At 44.7% G+C, this 27687-nt stretch overlaps 1 protein-coding gene across 1 annotated transcript in view; it reads left to right on the top strand.

Moving 5' to 3' along the window:
* Nucleotides 1–27687, top strand: part of RPS6KA2 (ribosomal protein S6 kinase A2) — a 1517835-nt gene that overhangs the window by 1193576 nt on the left and 296572 nt on the right. Inside the window, exons 13-14 of the mRNA XM_069234488.1 lie at nt 1595–1725; nt 26519–26644. Coding sequence (XP_069090589.1) covers nt 1595–1725; nt 26519–26644 — 257 coding nt within the window. The remainder of the gene's footprint in view (nt 1–1594; nt 1726–26518; nt 26645–27687) is intronic.

The raw sequence follows: 27687 nt of genomic DNA, 5'->3' as shown, positions 1-27687 counted from the left end.
CCCGGCAGGGGGAAACAAAAGAAGCTCATGTGACCATGGGCGACCAGGCCATGCAGGGCAGTAAAACAAAAATGCAGACAGACCTTAACTGAAGAGCGCCAGGCCCTCTGCACACAACACGGCACACAAAGACTTGTGTAAGCAGCAGGACCATGATCGAACCACACAAGGCGGCACAAAACATACACGAGGCCGGAAAGCACAGGCCCTCTCGGATAAGCACGCAGACAGTAGCCCCGCCCCAAAGTAGTATAGACCGTGGCCAGAGTGAAGAAATGAACCCAACCTTGCAGAACCAAACCCAGGGAAGGTGAAGAGCAACAAGACTCCCAGGCTGCAGGGTCGTGTGCAGTGCAGTTATGTACAGCCCAACCACTGGCATGACTAGGAAGAATAGTATAGCATAGGCAGGGCCAGCCCATGCCAGAACAGCAGAGCAGAAGAAGGACCTGCCAAAAAATGTCCACCCCCTAACCCTCAATCCAGGCCCATAACGCACTGAGGCCATGTGCATCCGCAGCACACCAGGGCCCTGTGTCCCCCTTGCCCCAAAAAGCAGAGGAAAAGGACCCTTCACCAGGTGGGCTAACCACAAACAGAGCCATCAGTAATATTCACCACAAAGAAGCAGCAGCACATTACCACTAGTGATGCAACGCACTGACACCCCCAGCAATAGCAAGGGCACCTGGTCACACGTAGCACCACACCATTCCCCCCAAGCTATGCAGGGAGGGAGGTATGAAGCCAGCCAGCAGACACCCCCGCCCAGCTGATATGCCATCTGGCGACAGGAAACGCAATCCAGGGGGAGCCCCAGCCCAGCAGGAGCCACCGTCCTTCCTTGTGCAGAACATTCTGTCTGCAGACAGAAAAAAGAACAAGCAGAATGCTGGGAAGGTACGTCTTAATTGCTCCCAATGGAAGGGCGTGGGAGGGTGGGGTTCCCAGCATTCCCTGTTCGTTTGTATCTGTCGGCGAGATAGGGTTATCTCACTAGTAATGAATGAAACGAGGACAGGAGGGACCTGGAGGTAATGGAGCACTTTACATTTGCGGTTCCTGTCAATATTAGAAACATTTGATGGATGGCTGTGTCAAACATGATGGCTGGCAGTCAAATTTTCCAATGTTCTTTTTATTTTTAGAAAATAAGCTACCAAAGCAGAAATTTGTCTTTGAATGATAGAAAATAAGGACCCCATACCATGGAAGTTTTCTAACATGGCATGAGGGTCATTATTTTTTTCCTGCCCCTCACTACTAGGTTTTACCTGGTACTGACAGACAGGAAAAAACATAAATCCGTCCACCCTTATAATATGGCAGGCTGTGTTAGCTGTTTCCTTCAATGGCCCTTATTCAGTTGGTCCAACAGAGAAAGCTTTCTGCAGATGGAGTACATTTTACTTTACCGGCGTAAGCCTGGCGGTCTGTCTGACCCCAAATCTGGCAGGCGAACAGAGTTTGGTGGAGAGAGTACTCCATCATGACAGACTACCCTCTTCACAAAACTCTAAATCCAGCTCTTAATTTTCTGAACTATGCTTGATATCAATCCAACTCAACTGACAATTCTATTTTTTATTTTCAGATTCTCCTGGAGTCCCTCCCAGTGCCAACGCTCATCATCTTTTCAGAGGATTCAGTTTTGTGGCACCTAACCTTGGTCAGGAGTATATGCAGAAAGACATGCATAAGCTCACAGCACATCCAATTGTACAGGTAAGATCAGTTATACCATTTGGATATTATTTCAGGTCACTCAGTTGGTAATGGATGTTTGTGTTCGAGATCCAGAACATCGATTACTTCAGATTATGTGCTAATGCCAGCATCCAGATTTAGGACACATTGACAAATCTTTATGAGTTGATATAGGGCAGGAATTCAAATTATTTGTGTTTAATTCTGTTTACATTAGCGCTTTTAAATTAAATACATTTCGAAAAACTATGAATAAAATAACGAAATTAGTTCATTACTATTTTTTTTTTTTAAAAGGTTCACATGCAGGCGTAGAGGTATAAAGGTAGTTAGACAATTGTGTGTCAGAATATGGAGTACAAAAGTCTCAATATGTAAAAATGTCCTGTAAATAGTCACCTTTACAATACTATCATACTCAATAGTCAGTTCATATTTCAGCATGTATATCTAATGTATATGTATTTTCATTTTCCCTGGCCACTCTAGTAATTGTATCTTTCTTGGAGATGGGAACCCTTCTGTCCACACGTTTCTACCATTAGAATGTTATATAGGGGATTTTCATCAGACCTGTAGATGCAACTGGTTTTGTTCTTATTTGGAAGTTTGAATCTCTTTGCAAACGCTCTAGATTACCTCTGTTGGTGGCTTTTTTATGTTTGCAATAAGGTTCTAGTTTTCCTCTTTAGGGCTCCGTGTTTGCAGTGTTTACTGTAGGACACTGTCTAAATATTGGTCATCTCCTATTTCAATAAATAGAGGCAGAGGGGACATGTCACGTGTAATTGGCTGTTTTACCAGTTTATTCCAGTCAAGTGTTAATAACAGGGCTTTAAGTGGGCCGGGTCCCTCCGCGTCCCAGACTCAGTAGTAATTTTAAATGGACATTAAAACGGGTCCCTATCAGGCCCTGTATTCGTGACCTTAACTTTTCAGGCAAAAACACTGATTGATTTCTGAACAATGGATGTAAAAACGTTATGGTAACCCGTGTCCCTCTTTCTTGTTTCACATGCTTTACTTAATATTGCATTCCCTGCTAGTGTTTCCTATTCCAGGAAGTTACGTTTTTTTCTGCAGAGTATTACTCTTATCTAGAGCATAATTCGAAATGAGCTGCATCCAGGTGTTTATAATGGCGCAGAATTTAGTTGTGGTTGGAGGCAGTGTGAGTGTCTCTCAGTGCCTGTCAGGAGCAAAAAAGTGTCCATCCGCTACTTGGCCTCTCTGCAGTGGTCAAGCGTGCTAGTTGCAATTATAATTCTATACAAATGTGTAGGTAGAGCGGTTCTGTACGTGAATTTCAGTGAATGTGTTTCGGGCAAGACCTTAATTCGATAGGCCCTGCCCCTTTCCGGGACCCCTCACTTTTTTCATCCCACTTGGAGCCCTCGGTAATTTCATTCTTCATGCAGGTCATGCAAATGTCTTCAGGGTCATACTGCATTAGAGAGGTACACTACGGCTGACCCACAAGCCTTATCCTCATACACGTCTGTGGTTTCATGCCTTCGTGATGTATGAGACCGCACTCTCCGCCACTTGTCCACAGAACATTCCCTCTCATATAATAAACCAATTTATTGTAGTTTCACACTACTTGCTCGGGTAAGGCACAATTCATCTTTCCTGTACTGTAAGTCTGCATTTTGCATTTGTTTCTTTGAAAGAGCATGGCGGTTGGACATATTGTAATATATGTCGCGCCCTTTCTTCAAATGGAGGATACCGTAGATGTCATGAAGATGCACATCTAGCTCCTCGTCTTTGCGACTTTAATTAAATGTTTTCATGTGAGTGGAGCGTTTAAAAAAACACAGGACAATTGACTGTGGCAGGAAGCGCTAAGAATATGATCACAAGTGGCCTGTTGGATTGCGATCCCTGAGCTAACTCCTACCTGTAGTTTACAATTTAAACCACTGACTCTAAACAGAAAAATACGTTTTGGATTTCTCTGCGCACAGGCGGCATGGACGGTATCAAACCATATTATAACAGCTCAATCTTTCTCCTGGGGGAAATAATATTTTAGGTATGTGAGCTTTCATAACAGGACACTCCTGTGCATTCTTACATCTTCCAGTGAAATTAATTGCATGCAGTTCATACGTCAGTAGATTGTGTGGAATGTATGCATGGGGTGATGATGACATGTAATAGGGAGAGGCGGCTCCTCCTTTTGGGCCGAGGAGAGGCCCCCCTCCCCCGCCAGCAGTGGCAGCTGCAAAACCTTTACCAGAAAACGATAATAAACATAGTTTATTATCATTTTCTGGTAAAGGGGCGGAGCCACGGGGATGACGAGCAGTGAGGGGGAGTGCATAGCACTCCCTCTCACTGCGCATTTATGTTTGGCCAGCTGTCTCAGGTCGGCCAAACACACATGCGCAGTAGGCTTACTCCAGCCCAGCAACATATTTGTCGGGCTGGTAAGAGCCTGCACAGGCTCACAGTCTGCCTGGGAGCACCCTGGCTGGCCGCTCCCAGCCAATCCTGACGCTGCTCTGAGCAGCATCAGGATTGACCACAGGGCAGGCTGGAACCCTGTGCTGCAGCCTAAGACGAAGGAGAGGAGCAGCGCGATGGCAAGGGAAGGTTTGTGTTTTTTAAATCAATGTTTGCTCCCCGGCGCTCCACATCTCCCCTTTCGCGCCCCGCGAGCCGCTACTGGTAATAGGTGGTGAATGAGATATCTGCAGTGACTACTTAGCAGTATATTTCCTAGTAGACAAAGTTATAGGGTTATTTTGTGCATGTTACCCAACTTGTTGAGTGCCAGTATCGATCATGAAATGTACTGGAAGATTAAACAAGCAATTATACATGAATAATGCACAGTAGGTTGTGCCACTGTTTCATCACCTAAGATGTATGGTGTCTGTGCTTTCCTCATGATCTTCTCATGTAGGACGAGGAATAAATACAGTTTCGAGCAACATCTTCTGCAGTGGCATCAGTCAGTGCCAGTTTGTTTTTGACCCATACTTCCCACCTCTTCTCCAGTGGCAATTCTTTTTGGCCCATACTTCCTGTCTCTATTCTAGTGGTATCAGCCAATGGAATATTATTTTTGGCACACACCTACTACCAAAAATCCTCTACATTCTTCTAGAATATCAGTTTTAAATCCGTTTTAAGACCATCAAATCGATTTTTTACCTGTTTTCCAGATCGTAGGGTCTAGTCCATGGCAGACATATCCTTGGTTATATACTGATGGCACTGCCCCCGCTGCTTGAACGTACTGTGTGAAGTGTTCAAGTATCTGGCCCCTTGGTAGCTCTAGAATCTTGGGACCTAGACACACATGAAGCGATAAGGAGGACACAGGCACATAGTTATAGTGCACATAACTGGCCCACAGCACATGCGCCCGGCCCCTTTTATTGGCAGTGTCACCAGATGCCTCTGATGGATGGATGTGGGGTGAGTATGACAGGACAACCCTCAGGGAGTGAAGTGGCTGCCGACACAGCACAGTGCAAACACTAGAACGTATCCAGCAGGGCACTACATTAGCCATGTTGGAAAGTGAATTATTGGTAAGGGCAGGTAAGTACCTACACTTAGCAATAGGCCACTAAACCCCACTAAGTCCAGTCAGGTCTCAAAAAATTAATCCCTGCTCAACCCTTGGTAGCTTGGCAGTGAGCGACAAGGCTTAACTTAGGAGAAAAGTGTCTAAAGTATTTAAAAATCACAAAATAGTTAATAAGTAAAACACAAATCACAATAAAAGTCCAACTCCAATTCATAAATATAGATTATTTTTGTATCTTTTAAACAACACCAAAACAATTAAAATTAGATAAGGGGAACCAGAGATATGAATTTTTAAAGAATTAATGTTTTCTAGCACATAGAAACTAAAAGCACCTATCTGGTCATCTGGTTGCACTAGACTGGGGCAAAATCAAAGTTTGATGCCGACCACGATGGATCTCTATTCAGCTACAGCAAGTGGGAGGCCTCAGTCAAAAGTTTACCTTCAGACTTAAGCCCTCATTATGACCCTGGTGGTCATGAGACCGCCAGGGCCGCGGTGGAGATCAGACCTCCAACAAAGCAGTGGTCTGGCCTACACATTACGACCGTGGCAGAACTGCCGCTAGCCAACAGCCTGGCGGTGCTGTGGTCTCAATCGGCCCCTCCGGATTACGAGTCCCCTTTCTGCCAGCCTTTGCATGGCGTTCTCACCCTCATGCAAAGGCTGGCAGAAAGGGGTGCGGGGGGCCCCATTGGGGCCCATGCATTGCCCATGCAGTGGTCCCAATGGACGGCCCGTCAAGCTGAATCTTGATCCGATTTCCCTGGATCCCTCCTCGGATACGCTGCGCGGGATGTCCAGGCCAACCTTTTACGTTCAGACTTTGTCACTTTTTTTTAGCTTTTTCCTGCTGACGGGGGTGGACCCTCCACAGAAAGCGATTTCAATGCAAGGTCATAGGATCACCTTTCCAGGAGTCTCTGGTGAAATTCTAGAAGTCTGGGGCTCCTGAGCTTTTCAGCGGGATGAACCTGCAAGTCAGGTAAGCCGGCTTGACTGACCACGGTGGGTCGGTCACTTTATGGAGCTTTTTTCCAAAAGTTCTCCAAAGTTCTCCAAACTTCTGGATCTTCTTCCAGAAAGTCTTAGGAGGTCCTTTAGGTGTCCACAACTCACCCGAGGGTCTAGAGGTTCTGAGTTGCTCTTTGAGAGTTAGAACTTCAACTCCCATAATGCACCTGGTTCAATCCAAAAATGACCTCTAGCCACTGGGCTGCCGGTTAGTTCCTTCAAGTTTTGAGGCAGAGGACCTTGGTTAGCTATTTTTCACCCGTAGCAAGCAGGAAGTCCCTTCTTTAACCAGTTGAAGACAGGCAAAGTCCTTTTTATGGTGAAGCCCAAGTGTGCAGCTGCTGCAGTCCTTCAGAGTGCAGTGTCCAGGTGCAGATCCAGGGTCCAGCAGGGCAGTCCTTATTCTTCTGATGTTGTTCCTTGTAGGGATCTGAGGTGTGCGTGCAGCTTAGCCATATTTATCCTTGCTTCTGGGGTCAAAGCAGGGGGGGACTGTCCAATCACAGGCAGACCACTATTTTCTTGGATAACCACTTCCTGGGAAGTGTGGTAAAAACCAATCCCAGGGAGAGACTTTCCTTAAAGATCTAAAATGGCAGAACCTGAATTTTGGAGGTTGGGTCTGGCTGAGCCTACCCACTGGTGTGGCTAAAAATCCTTAACACGCCCCTCTCCTAATCAAATCAAGAGGGCACCTGGTTCTCTGGGTTTGCAGGAAATGGGGGAGGTCCTGAGCTTCTCCAAATGCTCTTCCCTCCTTTGAAGAGCACTTTGTCTGCTCTACCCCATCCAGTTTCACCATCTTCTGAGGAAGATCTCCTCCACAGGCATTTCCTTTGTGTTCAGCCCAGGCCACTTCATACATCAAGGCAGCCTGACCAGGCTGCCAGATGTTGGCCAATCAGAGAAGGACACTACAGAACTGATACTGGTAACTTTAAGGAAGAGTTCTAAAACTCTTTCCCTCAACTGGTTATATTAAATCCAACAATGCTAAGTTCTTGCATTTATTCAGTTTGAGACTAAACTTGCAATATCTAGCTCCTTTGGAGACTTTATTAATTAAAATAAAGTCCCCCACATTTTGGCCTATGGAACCTATTCACTACAAATCGGAAAAACATATTTGGCTATTTTTCCTCACCAGGGCTTAACATATTTTATAATGTCCCTGCTTAAAGTTAAACTGCACCCAACCCTAGGGCACACCTTAGGGGTGACATATATAAAAATAAGGTAGTTTAAGACTTTGGAAGTACTATTAATTCCAAAGTCGAATTTGCAAGTAACTTTAATTTAAAAGCAGCCAGCGAGGCATGCCAGTTTTTAACTGTAAATTCAATGTGGCAAGTGTGCCCACTTGCCTGGCCTAAAGATTCCCTTTTCTTACATGTAAGACACCCCTAAGGTAGTCCCTAGATAGCCCCAAGGGCAGGGTGCAGTGTATGGTTAAGGTAGGACATATAGGGCCTGATTACGACTTCGGCAGAGAGGGTTAATCCGTCCCAAATATGAAAGATATCCCACCCGCCATATTACGAGTTCCATAAGATATATTGGACTCGTAATTCAGCAGTCGGGATATCTGTCACATTTGGGATGGATTAACCCCTTCCGCCGAAGTCGTAATCAGGTACATAGTAATGTGTTTTATATGTCCTGACAGTGAAATATTGCTAAATTTGTTTTTCACTGTTCCAAGGCCTGTCCCTCTCACAGGTTAACATGGGTGCTTCCTTTAAATTAAATATGATTAAAGTGTAGATTTCCTTTGGGAGCGGATAGACATGTGGAGTTTGGGGTCTCTGAGCTCACAATTTAAAAATGCATCTTTTAGTAAAGTTGATTTTAAGATTATGTGTTTGAAAATGCCACTTTTAAAAAATGAGCATTTTCTTGCTTACACCTTTTCTGTGACTCTGCCTGTTTGTGGATTCCCTGTCTGGGTCAGTTTGACAGTTGGGCTGTTTGCACCTCTCTCTGGACAGTGACACAAAGGGAGCTGGGGTGTAGTCCGCATTTCCTGATGAGCCATCTGTGCTAGGAGGGATGGAGGAGTGGTCACTCACACCTGAAAGGGCTGTGCTTGCCCTCACACAATGTAGTCTCCAACTCCATGGTGTGTGTAGGAAAGTACCATCTTGCCTGGCATGTTACCCCCACATTTCACTGTATATATGTGGTTTTAGTTGTATGTGTCACTGGGACCCTGCCAGCCAGGGCCCCAGTGCTCATAAGTGTGCCCTGTATGTGTTCCCTGTGTGATGACTGACTGTCTCACTGAGGCTCTGCTAACCAGAACCTCAGTGGTTATGCTCTCTCTTTACTTTCTAAATTGTCACTAACAGGCTAGTGACCAATTTCACCAATTCACATTGGCATACTGGAACACCCTTATAATTCCCTAGTATATGGTACTGAGGTACCCAGGGTATTGGGGTTCCAGGAGATCCCTATGGGCTGCAGCATTTCTTTTGCCACCCATAGGGAGCTCTGACAATTCTTACACAGGTCTGCCACTGCAGCCTGAGTGAAATAACGTCCAATTTATTTCACAGCCATTTACCACTGCACTTAAGTAACTTATAAGTCACCTATATGTCTAACCTTTACCTGGTAAAGGTTGGGTGCTAAGTTACTTAGTGTGTGGGCACCCTGGCACTAGCCAAGGTGCTCCCACATCGTTCAGGGCAAATTCCCCGGACTTTGTGAGTACGGGGACACCATTACACGCGTGCACTATACATAGGTCACTACCTATGTATAGCGTCACAATGGTAACTCCGAACATGGCCATGTAACATGTCTAAGATCATGGAATTGTCACCCCAATGCCAGATCCCCCGAGTCTCTAGCACAGACCCGGGTACTGCCAAACTGCCTTTCCCGGGGTTTCACTGCAGCTGCTGCTGCTGCCAACCCCTCAGACAGGTTTCTGCCCTCCTGGGGTCCAGCCAGGCTTGGCCTAGGAAGGCAGAACAAAGGACTTCCTCAGAGAGAGGGTGTTACACCCTCTCCCTTTGGAAAAAGGTGTCAGGGCTGGGGAGGAGTAGCCTCCCCCAGCTTCTGGAAATGCTTTGATTGGCACAGATGGTGCCCATCTCTGCATAAGCCAGTCTACACCGGTTCAGGGATCCCCCAGCCCTGCTCTGGCGTGAAACTGGACAAAGGAAAGGGGAGTGACCACTCCCCTGACCTGCACCTCCCAGGGGAGGTGCCCAGAGCTCCTCCAGTGTGCTCCAGACCTCTGCCATCTTGGAAACAGAGGTGCTGCTGGCACACTGGACTTCTCTGAGTGGCCAGTGCCAGCAGGTGACGTCAGAGACTCCTTCTGATAGGCTCTTACCTGTGTTGCTAGCCTATCCTCCTTCCTAGGTAGCCAAACCTCCTTTTCTGGCTATTTAGGGTCTCTGCTTTGGGGAATTCTTTAGATAACGAATGCAAGAGCTCATCAGAGTTCCTCTGCATCTCTCTCTTCACCTTCTGCCAAAGAATCGACCGCTGACTGCTCAGGAAGCCTGCAAAACCGCAACAAAGTTGGAAAGACGACTACTGCAACCTTGTATCGCTGATCCTGCCGCCTTCTCAGCTGTTTTCCTGGTGGTGCATGCTGTGGGGGTAGTCTGCCTCCTCTCTGCACTAGAAGCTCCGAAGAAATCTCCCGTGGGACGACGGAATCCTCCCCCTGCAACCGCAGGCACCAAAAGAACTGCATCACCAGTCCTCTGGGTCCCCTCTCAGCACAGCGAGCATGGTCCCTGGAACTCAGCAACTCTGTCCAAGTGACTCCCACAGTCCAGTAACTCTTCAGTCCAAGTTTGGTGGAGGTAAGTCCTTGCCTCCCCACGCTAGACTGCATTGCTGGGTACCGCGTGATTTGCAGCTGCTCCGGGTCCTGTGCACTCTTCCATGATTTCCTTTGTGCACAGCCAAGCCTGGGTCCCTGACACTCTAACCTGCAGTGCACAACCTCCTGAGTTGTCCTCCGGCGTCGTGGGATCTCCTTTTGTGACTTCGGGTGAGCCCCAGTTCACTCTTCTTCGTAGTGCCTGTTCTGGCACTTCTGCGGGTGCTGCCGGAATCTGTGAGGGCTCCCTATCTTGCTGGACACCTCCTCTGTCTCCTCACGCAAGTGGCGACATCCTGGTCCCTCCTGGGCCACAGCAGCATCCAAAAACCCTAACCACTACCCTTGCAGCTAGCAAGGCTTGTTTGTGGTATTTTTGCGTGGGAACACCTCTGCAAGCTTCTTCACGACGTGGGACATCCATCCTCCAAAGGGGAAGTTCCTAGTCCTCTTCGTTCTTGCAGAATCCACAGCTTCTACCATCCAGTGGCAGCTTCTTTGCACCCTCAGCTGGCATTTCCTGGGCATCTGCCCAATCTCCACTTTGTCGCGACTCTTGGACTTGGTCCCCTTGTTCCACAGGTACTCTCGTCCAGAAATCCATCTTTGTTGCACTGCTGGTGTTGGTCTTCCTTGCAGAATTCCCCTATCACGACTTCTGTGCTCTGTGGGGAATATAGGTGCACTTTACACCTACTTTTCAGGGTCTTGGGGTGGGCTATTTTTCTAACCCTCACTGTTTTCTTACAGTCCCAGCGACCCTCTACAAGCTCACATAGGTTTGGGGTCCATTTGAGGTTCGCATTCCACTTCTAGAGTATATGGTTTGTGTTGCCCCTGTACCTATTTGGTCCTATTGCAATCTACTGTAATTCTACATTGCTTGCATTACTTCCTTTTGCTATTACTGCATATTTTTGGTATTGTGTACATATATCTTGTGTATATTTGGCATCCTCATACTGAGGGTACTCACTGAGATACTTTGGCATATTGTCATAAAAATAAAGTACCTTTATTTTTAGTATATCTGTGTTTTCTTATGATATTGTGCATATGACACCAGTGGTATAGTAGGAGCTTTGCATGTCTCCTAGTTCAGCCTAAGCTGCTCTCCATAGCTACCTTCTATCAGCCTAAGCTGCTAGAAACACCTCTTCTACACTAATAAGGGATAACTGGTCCTGGTACAGAGTGTAAGTACCCCTTGGTACCCACTACAAGCCAGGCCAGCCTCCTACAGTGTGTGTCTGGGGCCTGGCCTGGGCAAAGCAGGATTTCACAATCAAGAGAGACTTTGCTTTGAAGTAAGCCTACTTCAAAGAGCAAAATGGGTATAAGAAGGGCACCCAAAACCACAGGCTTTAGAACACTTCCGGAAACCAAGAGGAACCTCTGCCTGGAAAAGAGCTGAAGAGCTGGGGAAGAAGAGCTGCCCTGCCTGTGACTGTGCTTTGTGGAGCTATCCTTGAGTTGCTGTTTCTGCCTGTGCTACAGGGACAAAGACTGGAATTTGTGTTGCCTTCCTTCTTGTGAAGAACTCTCCAAGGGCTTGATTTAGAGCTTGCCTCCTGTTTTTGGAAGTCTCAGGGATGGTAAAGACTTCTCTCTGCCAGCACCTGGAGTCTCTGGAGAGACTCCTACTCTGCCAAGTGGTGCCCATCCAGTTCCTGGGACCCTGAAAGGAGAAGCTTGCAGCCCAAGAGTGAGAATTCCACGCACTGACCGCCGGGAAAGGATCAACACAACTCCGATCTGAGGCTGAAAAATCTACGCGTCTCCGGCTTCGCAGCTGAAAATTGACGATCGCATGCAACGTGACCGGAAGATTGACACCCGCGGCTGGAGAAACAACGCCCAGCATCGCTGAAGGACGCTGGTGAGATCGCAACCTACGCTGCATGGTTTTCGGACCATCGTGCAGCTGAATTTCTGACGCAAACACCGCTGGGCGTGTAAAAACAACGCAAGGCCTGGCCGGACCTGAGAGTGCTGATCGGATCGACGGATTGCTCTCCTGCGGAGAGAAGATACGATGCACACCGACCCGACTAAGGAAGAAACTACGCAAGGTCTCGCTTGTGAGTGAAATCGGCGCATCGCAAAACCTTTTTGACGCACACTCGCCCGTGCTGGGTTATTTTTGACTCACCCAAGATACATTTTTATGCTAACAGCGTTAGCTTTCTGTTTAAATTTACATGAAGACTCTTTATGATTTTTAGTGATAGCTTAGCTTGTGTATTGTGATTTTTTGTCATTTTGGTCTTTTTTTTCTTTAGATAAATATTTTCTATTTTTCTAAACCTGTTTTGTGTCATTTTGTAGTGTTTTCATTAAGTTACTGTGTGTGTTGGTACAAATACTTTAAACCTACTACTCTGAAGTTAAGTCTACTGCTCGTGCCACCCTACCAAGTGGGTAAGCAGGGGTTAGCTAAGGGTGATTCTCTTTTACCCTGACTAGAGTGAGGGTCCTTGCTTGGACAGGGGTTAACCTGACTGCCAACCATCTTTCCAGATAAACATCATCAGATGTATCCCTCACATGCAAGCGTTGTGCCATGTATGTAGATGTCGCAACAATATGCAACAAACTCGTGCTACATGTGTAGCAAAATGTGTTGGCCAAGTGCAAGAAATGAATACATCGGAGAAAAACTCACTGCATCTGGCCCTTTAACATTTGATCTCAAATGTGTTAAGTAGTGATACATTTAGGAAGTAAAATGAGCCCTGGAAAAATACATACCAATCCAAAAAATTTTCAACATAGTTTCCAGATACTGGCTAATTATCAGCAAGTTTAAGAGCCATCTCCAAAGACGAAGTAGTGAATTATTACATTTTTAACAAGTTTGCCGCAGTACAGAGAATACTGTTCTGTAGTGGATGAAACCGTAAGATAAAATGTGCCCAATGCAAGACATTACACGCATAGCAGGCAAATATATGTGCTAGAGGAAAAGCTATGCTGGTCGGGTCCAGTGTGTCCCATGCTAGAAAAAGTGTGTATTGAAAATTCTTTGCCAGGATAACCTAAACGCTTTCATTGCTCTGCCAGTACATAATGTACATCATTACTCATTTAACTGTTAAATAGCCCATCAAAATGCATATGACATAGAATGAAACATGATCAGATGCGATCACGTCCTGTTTAAGGGCATTTCGAAGATGTTATAAATTTTCAAGTTCTACCACGCTGACATTAATTGCATAAGGTTTCCAAGTAGCCCGGAATCTGTGAACATGATACTCAATGTGACAACCTGTCAAGAAATATTCAGTGACGCTCTAAAAGTCCAGGACTGCTGATTGAGCAAGAGGCTGCTCACTTTCTCAGTGGGTAGCTTCAGCTGCCAAGCAAATTGCCTGTTGGTGTGGAAGAGTTGCAAGTTATACATGGCCCTCAGTTTGCTAATCTAACAGGCTCTGGCATCAGAACGTACATTTAGTCATTGTTTTATAGATATTACCACAATGTCAGTGTCCACTTTGAACCAGTGTTTAAATGACATATTTTCCTGTCGGTTTCTACATTTCCCCACTATGCAAAGTAACTACGGAACAGAATTACCATATCAGGTACCCCCATTGCCGTATAAATTGTAGTAACATTGTCATAACAGTGTCCCTATGGTCCCACACCAAACTGTTAATCATTGTTATTTCAGAAATATGAATTGCTTCCGGGATTCGTCTTGTAAAAAACCATTCTCATTTCTTTAAACGTCATTGCCCACAGAACATAGAGCCCCATTGTCATTCTAAAATCGACATTGACCACAACACCTTAGCACCATTTTCATACCAGTAATTCAGACATCCCTCTACATATAGCTTGTAAAGGCACCACTTCCATAATGGCAATCCTAATTTCCACTATCCTCAGTTTGTAAAATCACCATTCCAACATCCTAATTGCCCCACAGTTTACTCTGCTCACTCACAAGTGGCCAGGCAGTAAAACTACGGATCCTTTTGGAAATTTGGGGCCTGCCTTATTCTCAAAAGTAATCTGCTGCTGCAGATGTAGTGCCAGGTGATAGGGAATGATGAGTGTCAATAAGTCGGAAAAAGTCTGTCTACCCTCAGTCCTTCAGACATCATAAATACTGCTGACCCATTGCCTTGGTAAGCTGCAAGCCAGTCACTTGCTGCAGTTTTATGGTGATGTTTGCCATATTGCTGGTGGAAAACGCACTGCAAATGTGCTAAATATGAAGCAGCACACGTTCTCCTGAAGTTGCATGTAGAACGATGGCGTTTCCTGACAGGCCAGTTCCCTATTGTAGCTGAAGTGGGGAGGCTGTCCATAAAAAACACCTCTTGGTCGTCTGCGTTGTCTAATGTTGGAAGCCTCGAAATGCTTTAGGAGTGGTTTGCCATGTATGAGAACACCTTGGTACTCAAACATTCAAATAACGACGTAATTAACTTGGTACAATTATAAATTATATCTCAAATATTTGGAAACTAGCTATGATCAAGGCTCTAACAAATGTCTTTCAGTCCCAAACTTTAGTAATCAAACTGAATGAGAAATATAAACATAAGGGCAACACATTCATATTGGGACCTTTAGCTCTTCAGAATCACAAAGTGAGATAATTTTTGTAGCAGCAAAACTGCAGAAGAGGCGAACCAGGTTGTGAAAGTAAAAGGGTTGAACTGAGCACTAAAATGTCTGCCAACCAGTAGGTTAGAACTGAGCCAGAATGAGACATTTATTTATTTGAGCTGTCTAATATTCTAAGATACAATCAATTAATTAGAGTTTTCAACATTATTTTTTATTGGTGTCAATTATAATTCCAACAAAAGCAATGATGCTTGAATTACAGGCAAGACCGGTGATTGCAAAATGGAGGTGGATGCATTCTAAATAATGAATTTTGAGTCAGCCCTAGTGTTGATACCTCAACATTATACACACAGGGTAGGCTGCGGACAAGACAGCACACAGTACAGTTAATTTCCATGGCCTGTATACTAACTTTACAGTTTTCTGAGTCAGGAACAAGTCTCGCCAAACCTACTGGTCTCAGTACCAAATCTCATGAATATTCTGGTGTTTTGGGGTTCAGATGCCTGCCAAGCTTCTAAAGATCAGTGGGCCAAGTTAGCAGGGCATTATAAAAATAATACCGTGCAGGGAGGACATGACACCCCAGGCCTGTACATATCTTCCCAGGCAACCTGATGCCCTCTCTTTTTTACTCTTCCCTTTAAACACGACTCACCTTGGAGCATAGCCTAGCTTTATGAGTCGCACAACTGGCTAATGGAATTGAAGGCCTACCTTCTGAACTGTAGGAAATACACCTTCTTTTGCGTCTCTAGTCCTAAACACATAACATAAGCACAATTATAGAACATAATGTTTGCAATGGAGACATAATGAAAGGAATTAATAAAAAAAAGATGGGCCTTCCTTTATGTGTAGAGCCATTCAGGCATATTGCCAGTCAAGGGAGGGAGGAGGCAAGAGTGTTTAAGTGGAGGAGCACCTGCACAGCCCTTTAATAGTCTGACCTCCTCATTTAGAAATCTTATTTAGGGGCATAGGGTCCTCATAAACGGGTCAAAATTAGTGGTGACTGGTGTCCATTTACAGTAGGGCGAGGAGGATACAATAATAATAGCAGGGCAGGAAGGATACAATAATAATAACTTTTCTGAAAAAAAAAAAGAAAAGACACCTACCTGACTGCGACCGGTCTCACTCTCCTCACAGCGTCCTCCTCTCATCGTGGCTCCAACGTGGTGCAGGGACCAGGAAACAGCACTACCAAATCCTGAAGCTGGTTTCATGCTGGTAACCAGCATGAAACCAACATCAGGATTGGTCGGAACGGGCTCTCTCAGCACTCACCAGAGTGCTGGAGGCCTGTGTTTCTCTAACCCAGCTGTCTTAAGACTAAGTTAAAGAAGTTTTAAGTGCGCATGTCAGGCTGGCCGTCGAAAGACAGCCGGCGAAAGGAACATGCGCACTTTAAACTAAAGTGCACAGCTCCCTGCTGCTGTCACTCAGCAGCCGAGCAGAAGTGGCCCGCTCCGTGCTGACACTCCGTTCAGGACAGGGTGCTGAAAAATAAAATGGTACTAAAGAAAGTTTATTACCTTTTTATTTTTCAGCTCTGGGGCATTTTGGGGGCATTTTTTTAGCAGAGGAACGCACCCCCACTCTTGTGGAGGGATCACCCCTGGACAAAAGTTAACTGAGAATATTTGAAGGTCACCTTGAACATGGGGTAATCTCTCAGATCTATCCTGTGATCAGTTTTAAGACTATTTGCCCATGCTCGTATATATATATATATATATATATATATATATATATATATATATATATATGCAAAAAAGTAGGGAGAGCTCTGAGTAGTTCTCTGAAGAGCTCTAATGAGAGTGAAACACATATCAGGGGTTGTTTTTACTCATTCCAGGTTGGCTTGGATGGTATTTTACCAGTCCAAAGCTGTAATACAGTGCCTGGAGTGGTAAATGGCTTTTGACATTTTACAGCTCGGCAAGGTCAACACTGTGTCAAACCTATGCTTAAAGACTTTGCTGTTCAAATGGCAAAAGACTTTGTCCCTATCTGGCTCGGCGTGGATAGCACTGTGCTGATCCTATGCTTAAAAACCTTGCTAGATAAACAGACATTTTAGGTGAGCAAATCTAGAGTGTCGCTGGTGTTGCAGGGTGCTTCCTACTGGAGCTGCTCTCCATCTAAATTTGGGATATACCCAGAGTTCTCTCTTCTTTTTTGCATAATTTGTGTGTCACTCTAATCCTCAAAGGGATTTGTTTTGAGATATATATATATATATATATATATATATATATATATATATATATATATATATATATATATATATATATATATATATATATATCCACCAGTCAGTGATGCCACAGTAAACCACCAAACTGAATTGGGTGAATAAAATACACATTGCACCAAGGTGGTGTCCGTGGCATCTCTGACAGGTGGGTGATGAGTGTATTTATATGGGTTTCCAGGACCCGACATATCAAATACAAAAATGTCGTGGACCAATATATCAACCTCACATAGGTAGGCATATAAATATAAATGTATTTAACATGATGGTAATGTAAAAAATCTACATTTTTTTTTAAAGGTAAATTATAAACAGATATGCAACATAAGCAATAACATTGATTAAAAGTCATAGAAATAAATGTAGCTTGAAAATTGTTTTAAAAGATGATATAACAAATGACATTTTTCAAAGTAAAATTGATATTATGGATGAATAAACATGCTTTTAAATATAAAACAATATATTTAATTACAGCCACATTATTAAACCAATATAATGTATTAATAACTAGGAAAAACTGAAAGCAAACTATATAATTAGCATTAAAAAGCAATTTAGCAAATAAACCATAATTTAAATCATGCAGAAAAGGTTAAATAGCTTAAAAATGTAAACTTTTTCATTAAATACACTCAAAATAGTTATAAAAAAAACAAAAAACGAATTCCATCCAAAAAGCTAAAAACATATTAAAATATACTATTATATATGCACACAGTGAGAAAGTTCATAAATTAAAGGAAGGGGGTGTCAGATTTACAATTCTAAATCCAGTCTAACTATTTTTACTCCATTGAAACAAATATTTGTAACTGAGTATGTTTGCGGGCTAGGTCCATCTACACTAATGGAAAATAATATAATTCCCCCTTGAAATATAATATATATATATATATATATATATATGAGTTATCTCTTCTGTTTTGCATATATATATATATATATATATATATACATTTGTTAAAGTAATAAATATTAAAATATAACAATAATAAATAGCAAATTAATAACAAATTTACTGAAAAATAAATACCAAAATCAAATAAACAATTTAAAAAATGTATACATTAAGATCATTATTTTAAATACAATTCATTATTTGCAATCAAATAATTTATATAATTTAAACATTAAAATTGTAATAGCAATCATTACATTTTTGTCAAAAAATCTATCCAATTCACTAAATGCCTAAAACTCTAAGCATAAAATGTAATAAATAAATAGAAAATATAATAAACAATAAAAGCAATAAATGACAATCACAATATATTAAATAAACAACAAATTATTCAAGAAACAGTAATTAACACACAATTAAACTCAACCCAACCACTCCCCCAATAAACATCACAATCTGAACTTACAAAGTTAATACCTAAATAGAAAATGTAATTTTTTCCCAAACTCTTTTTATTGAGGTTTTTGTTACATCTGAGCAGTTGTTGCAGCCATATAAGAAATTATTTTCATGAAATAGGTACATTTTGCTGGAACTAATGTTACATTCTACACATTATTACACGACTAGCGTTGAAGTGCAAGTACCAAAACATTAAGGCAGATCTCGCATAGGGATACAGTATAGCCTTTTAGCGCACCGTAGCGGCCTATACCAACCATTAAATGCTCGGGCCTTTAACAAGGGAGCAAGACTTTAATGCTGGTATAGCCCAGCTACTGAGAGCTATAAGGCTATTAGAACATTCTGTCACTAGAGGGAAGCATGTTCTAATAAATAAATTAAATCCCCCCGGGCTCCGTGAGGCTTTTGTTCACAGCAATAGCTGTGGCCAACATTCAAATGTTGGAATTCCGGGCTTCTACTAGCCATTAGAAGCCCAGAGCACTCCATTGTTATAATTGGAGCTCCCAACATTCCAATATTCTAATATAAATTAGTGCTGTCCTTATGTGTTGAGGCTAAGTCCATTACGATTCAGCCGCAATACAAAGGGCCTGATTCTGCGTACGGTGCGCCCTTGGACTGCCATACTCGAAGTGGCGGTCCAACCACCACATCTCTGTTGGTTCACCCGGCAGATTACAATGGTGGCGGTCAGACAGCCACAACACCACTGCCACAATCAAAGATCCCAATGGTTTGGCAGTGGTGAAAGTCGTGGTCAGCAAAGGCAGTGTCGAGTTTCCTTTCTGCCAGCCTTTTCATGGTGGGGTCCCAGCCATGGCAAACACTGTGCATTCCGTGTGTGCTGTGTGTGGCTGCATTGGCTCTCTCTGAGAGCTGAGGCCAATTCAGTCGTACTGTTCCCACCAGTCTACCTGGTGCAAACATGGTAAAACCACAAAGGGGAGGCCGCCGCCTCCCCATTGTTATACTGGTGGTCTGGCAGTCTCACCGCCGAGATCGTAATTGGGCCCTAAGTTACAAAGGAGGTGAACCTCTGAAAAAAAAGGGGGGGAGAAAAGGAAACTGTTAGGGAGGGGGAGACACAAATGGCAGCATGAGCAACAGCTGAGGTGATAACCATAAGGGATCTCTATGCAGGTGGGAGGCCCTATGGAGCGGTGTACCCAGCATCACCATCTCGACCCATTAGTCCTTCCACTTGTTGTTAATATTCTAATAGTGTGATATATTGGGGTAGAAGGACTGGTAGTAGTATCACCCCAGGTTCTGCGGTCCGGGCCAGCAGGCCAAGCGCAAGGCAATATGGCAGCCAACTGCTGGATTTTCAATGGGAGTTGTCCTTATACACCAGCTCTCTGGGTGAGCATGGTATCCCAGGCCACCACTATATGTCTTTTACTGAGGTGTCGGGCTTCCTCACAATGTATGGTGACACTCTCGGCTTCCCTCCAATGGAGGAACACCTTGTGCCATATTGTGACCACTAGAGGTTGGTTGGCTCTACAGTGCAATGTGTGGGTGCGTTTGGCAACAATGGGGCTAGATTTGCGAATCACGCTCACACTTTGTGATTTTTTTCCCTGTTTGTAAATTCCAGGGAAGTTACTGTCCATTTGTTCAGGTTAGTGAGCTCCGTGACAATGGTAAGGGTGTTGTTTATGGCATACTAGTAGTGTGCTACTGTGGGACATGACCATAGCATGTGTTAGAGATCGGCTGCATTAGACTGACATCTAGGGCGTGAGAGGTGCACCTATAGTATGGGTGGGTGGTTCCTCATCCTCATCCACTGGGTGCCATAGGTGTCAGAATGCAGCTAACAGTTGTCCGAGTAAAAGGGCATATTATGGTCTTGCTGAAGCTGGTCCAGGGTTAACAAATAATGGGCTTGGAACAGATTTCCCACTGTGTCAAAGGATTTATCGTGCCAGGTAGAGCGGTCTTCAGCAGTGAAGGGCCCATGGAATCTTGGTAGACCCCGGTTGGGTATTGTGGAAAATTATGGTTGGACATGGCACCTCAGCTGGAAGATCCATCTGAGGCACTTACAGGCTACCCGGCCATGCAGCAACCACAAGTGTTACAGTTTAATAGCGGGCAAATGGAGCTGATAGTGGATGTCTGGGTAAAAGAGCCCCTCTCCAGTGTTGGTTTCATGTAGTTTTCCACCCACAAGCCAGTGAGTAACCCACCTAAGTTGAGCTTTGAGGTAGTATTAATTGTAGTAGGGGGCTCCCAATCCACCCCACCCCACTGAAAGTTGTAGTTTACTAAGGGCTATTCGGCAATTGCTTGTTGTCCCAGATCAATTCCCCAAGCATCGAGTCCAGCTCCTGGAAGAAATGTCAGGGTCTGTAGAACAGTACATTTACAAAGTAGGATAGCAATTGAAGAAGGACGATCATCTTCGAGAGGGAAATCTTTCCCATGATGGCAAGGGGTAGACACTTCCAGAACCAGGTCTGGAACTTCAGAGTCATAAGCACCCAATCAGGTTACCCTCAAACAGGTCTTGCTGCAAACAACATAATTGAATGCCTAAATATTGAACCATGTCCCCTACCCAGGACAGTGCACGCCACTGAGCAGAATCTCCGGGGGGGGGGGGCACAATGGTGAAGACACACAATTTTGTCCAGTTTACCCATAAGCTCACCACTTCCTCAAGTCTTGGAGGACCACATACATCGCTTCGTTACCCGTATTGACATTCTGAAGATAGAGCAGGAGGTCATCAGCGTATAGTGATACTGCATGTGTTGTTCCATCCAGTGGGATTCCCCAGTGCATGGCCTCCGATCAAGGATGGAGAGCCAAGGGGTCCATGGTAATGGCAAAAAGTATGGGGGGCAGAGGGCAGTCCAGGCAGGTGATACAACCCACCGGGAACAAAGCAGATGTCAAGTAGCTAATTTGCATACAAGAGGATGGGTAGAATACAGGAGTTTAGTATATTCTAGGAGTGGCCTACTGATTAAAGGCTTGGCTAGCACCTTTAAAAGGTAATCCCCGGACAGCATATCAAATGCCTTCTCTAGGTCATGTATCAAGCATACCGCATGAGGCAACTGCAGCAATACCTGATCCATCACATGGAATATCCTTCTAAGGTTATTCAACATTCTGCGGCCAGGGACTAACCCCGTTGTGATCGGGTGTATGATGTTGGGCAGTATCTGGAGGTAGCAGTCTGCAAGAATCTTCCCAGGTACTTTATTATAAGCACCAGAATGGCTATGGGTCAATAAGAGGGCAGGCAAGTGGGATCCCTATCAGGCTTGAGTAGGGAGATGAGGAGAGACTCTTGAAGGAATGCAGGGACTGCTCCAGTATTAAAAGCCTCATTGTACCTGTCAGCCAGTTTGGGGCTAGGTGAGTGGAGAAACAGTCAGAATACTCCAAAAGAAGTCAATTTCTGGTGTCTTACTGCTGGCCAGGTCATGGATAACTTTTCTGATCTCTATCACTGTTATTGGGTCATCACATTTCCCCAAGCTTGATTATGGAATTGCTGGGTAGGGGTAAGAGTGCCAGGAACTCCCCTGCTATGTCGAGATGTGGAACAGTAGGTGCCCGATAAATGGCAGAGTATTAATTATAGAATGCTTGAATATGGTCAGTTTCGAACACGGGGGTTCAATATCTGGGGATATTTCAGCAATGGGCAGTATGCTGGACTCCTGGCATGCTAGCAACATCAGGAGATGGCTGGGTTTGTCCAAAGGTGAGTGTATCTGGACTGTGCAGGCTGCAAAGTTAAAGCATCAGAAGCTCCATTAGGGTTGCTTGCCCATTCCTTACCCTTGCCAGATTTGAGCATCATGGGGAGCTTGACACTTGTGGTCTGCCAGAGTGTCCTCAGCTTCCATTAGGTTCCTGTCCTACCATGTTTTGAATGCACATGCCCATGGTGACCATCCTAAAGGATAGCATGCGTAGTGCCTGTGGCATGGTCCTTGGCAAAAAAGTGACCTATATGTGTGAGTTGTGAGTCTCCGAAGACTTGGTCATCTAGGACGTCTTAGGTAGACGCCAGGTAGGCATTGGTGAGGTGGATGCCCTCCACTCCAGGTCAAATATGTGTGCTGTGTGGTCAGAGATGACTTGACCAAGGTGGTTGAGTGTTCCAGCCATGGCGGTATGGAGGTAGCGCATAAAAAACTATCAAGACAGACAAGTGGATTGTGGGGGGTCAAGTGGTGTGGGTTGGGTGCTCTTTAGACATCTGATAGTGATCAGTTTTTAACCCATTGGACAAAAGGTGACATGTGGAGATGTGAGGGTGCCTGGGGGAGTGGCGGGTACAGCCTGTACTGATGGACATCCAGGACGCTGTTATAGTCCACACCCAACACCCACTGGATGTCCACCCATTGGGGTAAGACCTTCAACAAGGAATCTCAGAAATAGGATTGGTCAGAAGACGGTGTGTCATAGGGTAAGGGTGTTTGAAGGTGTACCCTGACTGCATACCACCACATGGTCCCCCGTCCACCCACCCGTGCACACAGGTGTGAATCCTGTAATGCTCAAGCTGCAGGATAAGCGACTATGAAAACATAGAAACAAACTGGAACAGCGCCAGGAGCCTGTAGAAACTGGCTGCACACCCAAACAGTAGCCAAGAAAAAATTCAGTAGGTTGGGGGCTGTTTGAAACAGTGACCTATGTGAAAAAGATGGGGTGCTGGGCAGAGAACAGGAAATCATTTCTCATGGCAGTCTTAGCTCGATGAGAAGTGTCAGTGAGCTCCGGGGCGGGACATTGTTGGTCTAGTGCCCCCCCAAAGCCTGCAGGGGATGAAGTTTCGAGGAAGGCAATGAGGCCCCTAGTGGCCAGGCAATGCTTACTGTGGTCAGGCAACCATGCTGTTTACTGTCAAGCATCAGAGTAGGTCGTTGGCTGTCTGTGGAGTGACCAGGGGGAAGGGAAATGACTCTGAATGGTATCAGGGGCCAAGGGCGATGTCATCTTTACTGACAGGAGTTTGTGCCAGAGTCCAGTGGGGTGAGGATTGGTGGAATGCTCCTGCCATGGCTATAGCTGACTGCTGTTCCCCTCACAGCTCTTGTTGAGACGGTGCCCTACGGCACAGCGACCGCCATGTCCTGACATTGTTTTGTGTGGATTGCACCATATTTATCCATGGGGTGGGCAGGTGCTGCTGTCAGTGTGGTGTTCAATCCAGTCCCAATCTGAAGAGGGTTCTGTGAAGAAATATGTGCATTTGCAATAGATGATCTTCAGCTTCATTGGGTACAACAGTGAGTGTCGAAGGTAGAGATCCCAGAGCTGACATTTCACCACAAGGAAGGAGGAGCACTACTGTTGTACCATCACAGTATAATCAGAGAACACTGAGACCTTGCAGTTTTCAAATTCAAGAGAGGCCGCCTGTCAGATGCCATTTCTGTCCTTGTAGTGAAGGAGCCATGTAATGACTGGGTGAGGCGGTAAGCCTGGGGCGAGCTGGTACCCGGTGTGCACACTCGAAGGAGAATTGTGGGGCAGTGTCTGCGTCGGGGTGAATGATTTCACCCAATCTTCTAGGAAGATGATCATCACGCAGGAATTTTCAGATCTCTCTGGGAGCCCCACCACCCATATGTTGTTGTGACAAGCTCTCTTCTATGCTTCCTCTGCTCAGCTTTTGAGACACTGTACCCTCTCGGGGAGGTCACAACTGCATTTCTCCTGGTTCCAGTCGGGGTTTGATGTCTTCGAGGAAGCACCCCGCATCTGTTTTCCTGAAGGCCAGCTTCCGATGGTCTTGGAGTTGGCCAAATTCAGTACGAAATTCTTCGATCTTAGTTTCCACTGAATATCTGTGGCTCCATCGCATTCAGTATAGCATCCAGCTTGTCTTTACTCTCCTGGGGATGGGCTGGATGCTTTTCTCCTGATTTGGCTTAGTACAGAGACATGGCTGTAGGGATGGTGGCTTGGACTCCCCCCTTGCTTATTTCAGGTGGCCCATCCTGAACTGAGGGTCGTGATGATGAGGCTCATAGGTGGAGGGGGCCAGCTGGTGATAGACACGCTGTGCCTACCGTTATATGTGTGAGTGCCCCAGGGATCTGGAAAGTGATGGATTGGAGGAAGGGAGCTGTGAGTGTCTAATGCAGGCCTATGGCAATTTTTTGGTAGGGACAGTAGCCTCATGTTATCAGGAGGCAGCACCCTCAAGGGCCCACTGTCTTTGCACGGGGTAAAAAACAGGGGCAGGGCGAGAGCAGGCCACAGGGGTCTCTTTCTGCCTTACTTCAGTTGTCCAGATCAGCCATGGCGGAATGCTCTTTGCTGAGGGCCCAGATTGCCCACTCAATGGCTAGCACCTTAATGGATATTTGTGGGCCACCTGGAGGGTTTCAGTGTGTGGAAACCCACCTGGTCCCAAGATGGATCTGTAGCCTTCCCCTTGGCTCTTCTACCTGATGGGCAGTCCATGCTGGTGATGCCCCAACTCAGCATGAGGACCGGCTCTCCCTTCTCTACCGCCTCTCTCATGGATACCAGAGGCTTCAATCCATGCCTGGGGGGAAGAGGGAAGCAGGGGGTGAGTAAACCAGCAGAGCACATAACTAGCCGCATCCCTGTCAGCATTAGTCAAAGCGGCCTCATCAGTCTCTGCAGCACCCTTCGCCACTTCTCACGCCTACCGCCTCAGTGGCTGGCATCACTGCTGAGCCCGCCATCCTGGACTCCCAGGCTGAAGGGCTGCACAGTCCAGGGGAAGTACCCGGGCAGCCGGGGGCTCAACATGTGAACTCTGGCCTCGCTCCCTAGGCCACCATGCAAGATCTCTGTGTGCCATTGCGTCCCACAAAGTTTCCCGACAGCAGCAGCTTGGATGGGCAGGGCCAGATGACTCCCCTTGCAGTCGACTCAGTTACCCTCTGCCACGTCCACCTCTCCTCACCGGCCAGGAAGCAATTACAGCCCTTGTAGATGCCACATCCAGGTATGCATCCCGGGCCCGTGAGGATCACTGGGCAGGTCCCAATGGGTCTCCACACCCTCAGCCGGCACATGCAGCTGGCCATACTAGCTGTAGTCATGGGCCCCTGCTGATGGTGAGAGGAAGGGCCAGGGCAAGCAGGATTGGTGCAGTTTTCTCTGCACACCGCCCCTGAGCTCTGCTAGGTGGGGTCTGCCATCTTGAGCGGTCAAGCCATGCCCCCCAAATACAAAATGTAGTAAACAATACAATATATAAATAGCAGTTAAAATATATAAAATAATATATAACTAATAAAAGATTTTACCTACCCCAGGAACCCAGCAGCCTGAAATTAAAAAACAACACATAATTTGAAAATGTGTTACAGATTTTAAAACAAATTTAAAATAAAAGGACAAAACTAAATTAAGAAATTAACTTAATTAGTACATATTTATATATGCAAAAGGAACTACCCACCCAATAGCTAATGAGCCCAACAACCCAAAAAAAGTAACAACAACGTATTTATTAAAAATACAATAATTTTACAATAACTTATATAACAAAATAAAAACAATACAATACTATACCACAACACTAAGTGATGTTAAAGTAAACTATATTTAAAACTTTGATATTATAGTATACACTTAAAAACGAATTACTTACCTTTGATATTTTGGTCACCGATATTTTTGTAGTCACAATATGATGACTACGCTACTATGGTCAGATGAGATTTTGGAGTCAATATTTTGATAGAGCACCCAAAGAAGCTATCTGCTCTATCGGCAAGCAGACACCTACATTTTTGCATTCATGCTAGTTGATTGAGCTTGCAAGATTCTTTTGATGCCAGGGAGTGTGGACATTAAAAAGAAGGGTCAGTGCCCTGACAAATTTTGACTTCTGACAGGGCCTTACATGGGCTCCTTCAAAAGACATATATTTATGTAATAGCTACCAAAAAATGTTAAATTTACTTGACCTCCTAGTAACCCAGGACGCAGACTTTTGACACATAGCAAACCCCAACAAAAATTCTGTTTAATTGAAAATGTAGGAATTCCTAAAAATATCCCTAAAAATCTTTTCTTCTGTTTCTATTACTGAAAAAACATGCACTAAAGTAGTTCTTGAGTGATAGGAGACGAATACTGTGAATCAAGAACACCTGTTTTGACACCGAACACCCCACCTTTTTCTAATATTCTGTTTGTCTTTTTCAATAGCAGTTACATGGGAACAATATTCACTTTACCGATGGTTATGAGATCAAAGAAGACATAGGCATTGGATCCTATTCTGTATGCAAGCGGTGTGTGCATAAATCAACTGATGCCGAATACGCAGTCAAGGTAAGAAATAATTTTGGCTGAATATGATATAACTAGATCAGTAAATTCAAACTAGTGATTTTCAATATATTACCTATTGGCGGTCGCCAGTAGGTAGTTACAGTTAGGACCATGTTTCCAAAGGAAAATCGTTTTTTGACTCACCTATATCTTTGGCACTGTTTGACGAATCTTCATGAAATTTCCAACAAAAAGTGCCCTAGTGATTTTGGTTGAAAATGGAAAGATTCAGGGTGATACGTCAATTGGGGGCAGAGAAAAAGGGGGTGGGGTTCAAAAACGTTGCCCATGTTTCCCATGTTAATTACCATGGGACCTTTAGACCCGACTACAGCTCATACCGCTAGATTTAATTACACCAAATTTGACAGAAAGCTAGCTTTCGGTACGTAGATTGTGCTTTTGCTTCTTTGGTGTAAATCTGTACACTAGTTTTGGAGATATTAAAGGGAAAATAAATTTGTATATCTCTGGCAGTAAACAAATTGTGAATATTTGCAAATTTTCACAAATGCGTGCATGAACAGAAGTACTGTAATTGGCTAGTCGCATTCTGACTAGAAAATTGTGGCTGCCATTTTATGTTATCAGACAGGGTCCACGGAGTTGAAAATATAAATGATAAGTGGTACAAGAGGTCAGGGTGGAGGTACCCTGACCCCAGGAGTGTGATATAGGGGTTTTTAGGGCAAATTATGGGTTTAAAATGTTTTTTCTTCACCATTCATGATATTCACAAATATTCTCGAATATCCTTGAATATTTGAGGGTATACAAAGAAAATAAATTAAAAAAAACATTCATAGACTCATTCATAATTAATTAATTCATACATGCACTCAAAGACTCATGCGTCCACTCACACACCTACTCACACACTCATGCACCCACTTAGACCCACTCGCACACCCACTCACAGATCCACTGACAGAGACAGGCCCTGTGGCCAACCCTGACTGCGCATGGTGAAAGGCTGTGCTGTATGGCCAAAGACCTGTGCGGCGGTGGTTGGATTAACATATAGGAACTAAAATTACTTTATG

Source organism: Pleurodeles waltl, chromosome 5, assembly GCF_031143425.1.
Source record: "Pleurodeles waltl isolate 20211129_DDA chromosome 5, aPleWal1.hap1.20221129, whole genome shotgun sequence".
Lineage (NCBI taxonomy): Eukaryota > Metazoa > Chordata > Amphibia > Caudata > Salamandridae > Pleurodeles > Pleurodeles waltl.
This window is presented reverse-complemented; position numbering and strand designations above follow the sequence as displayed.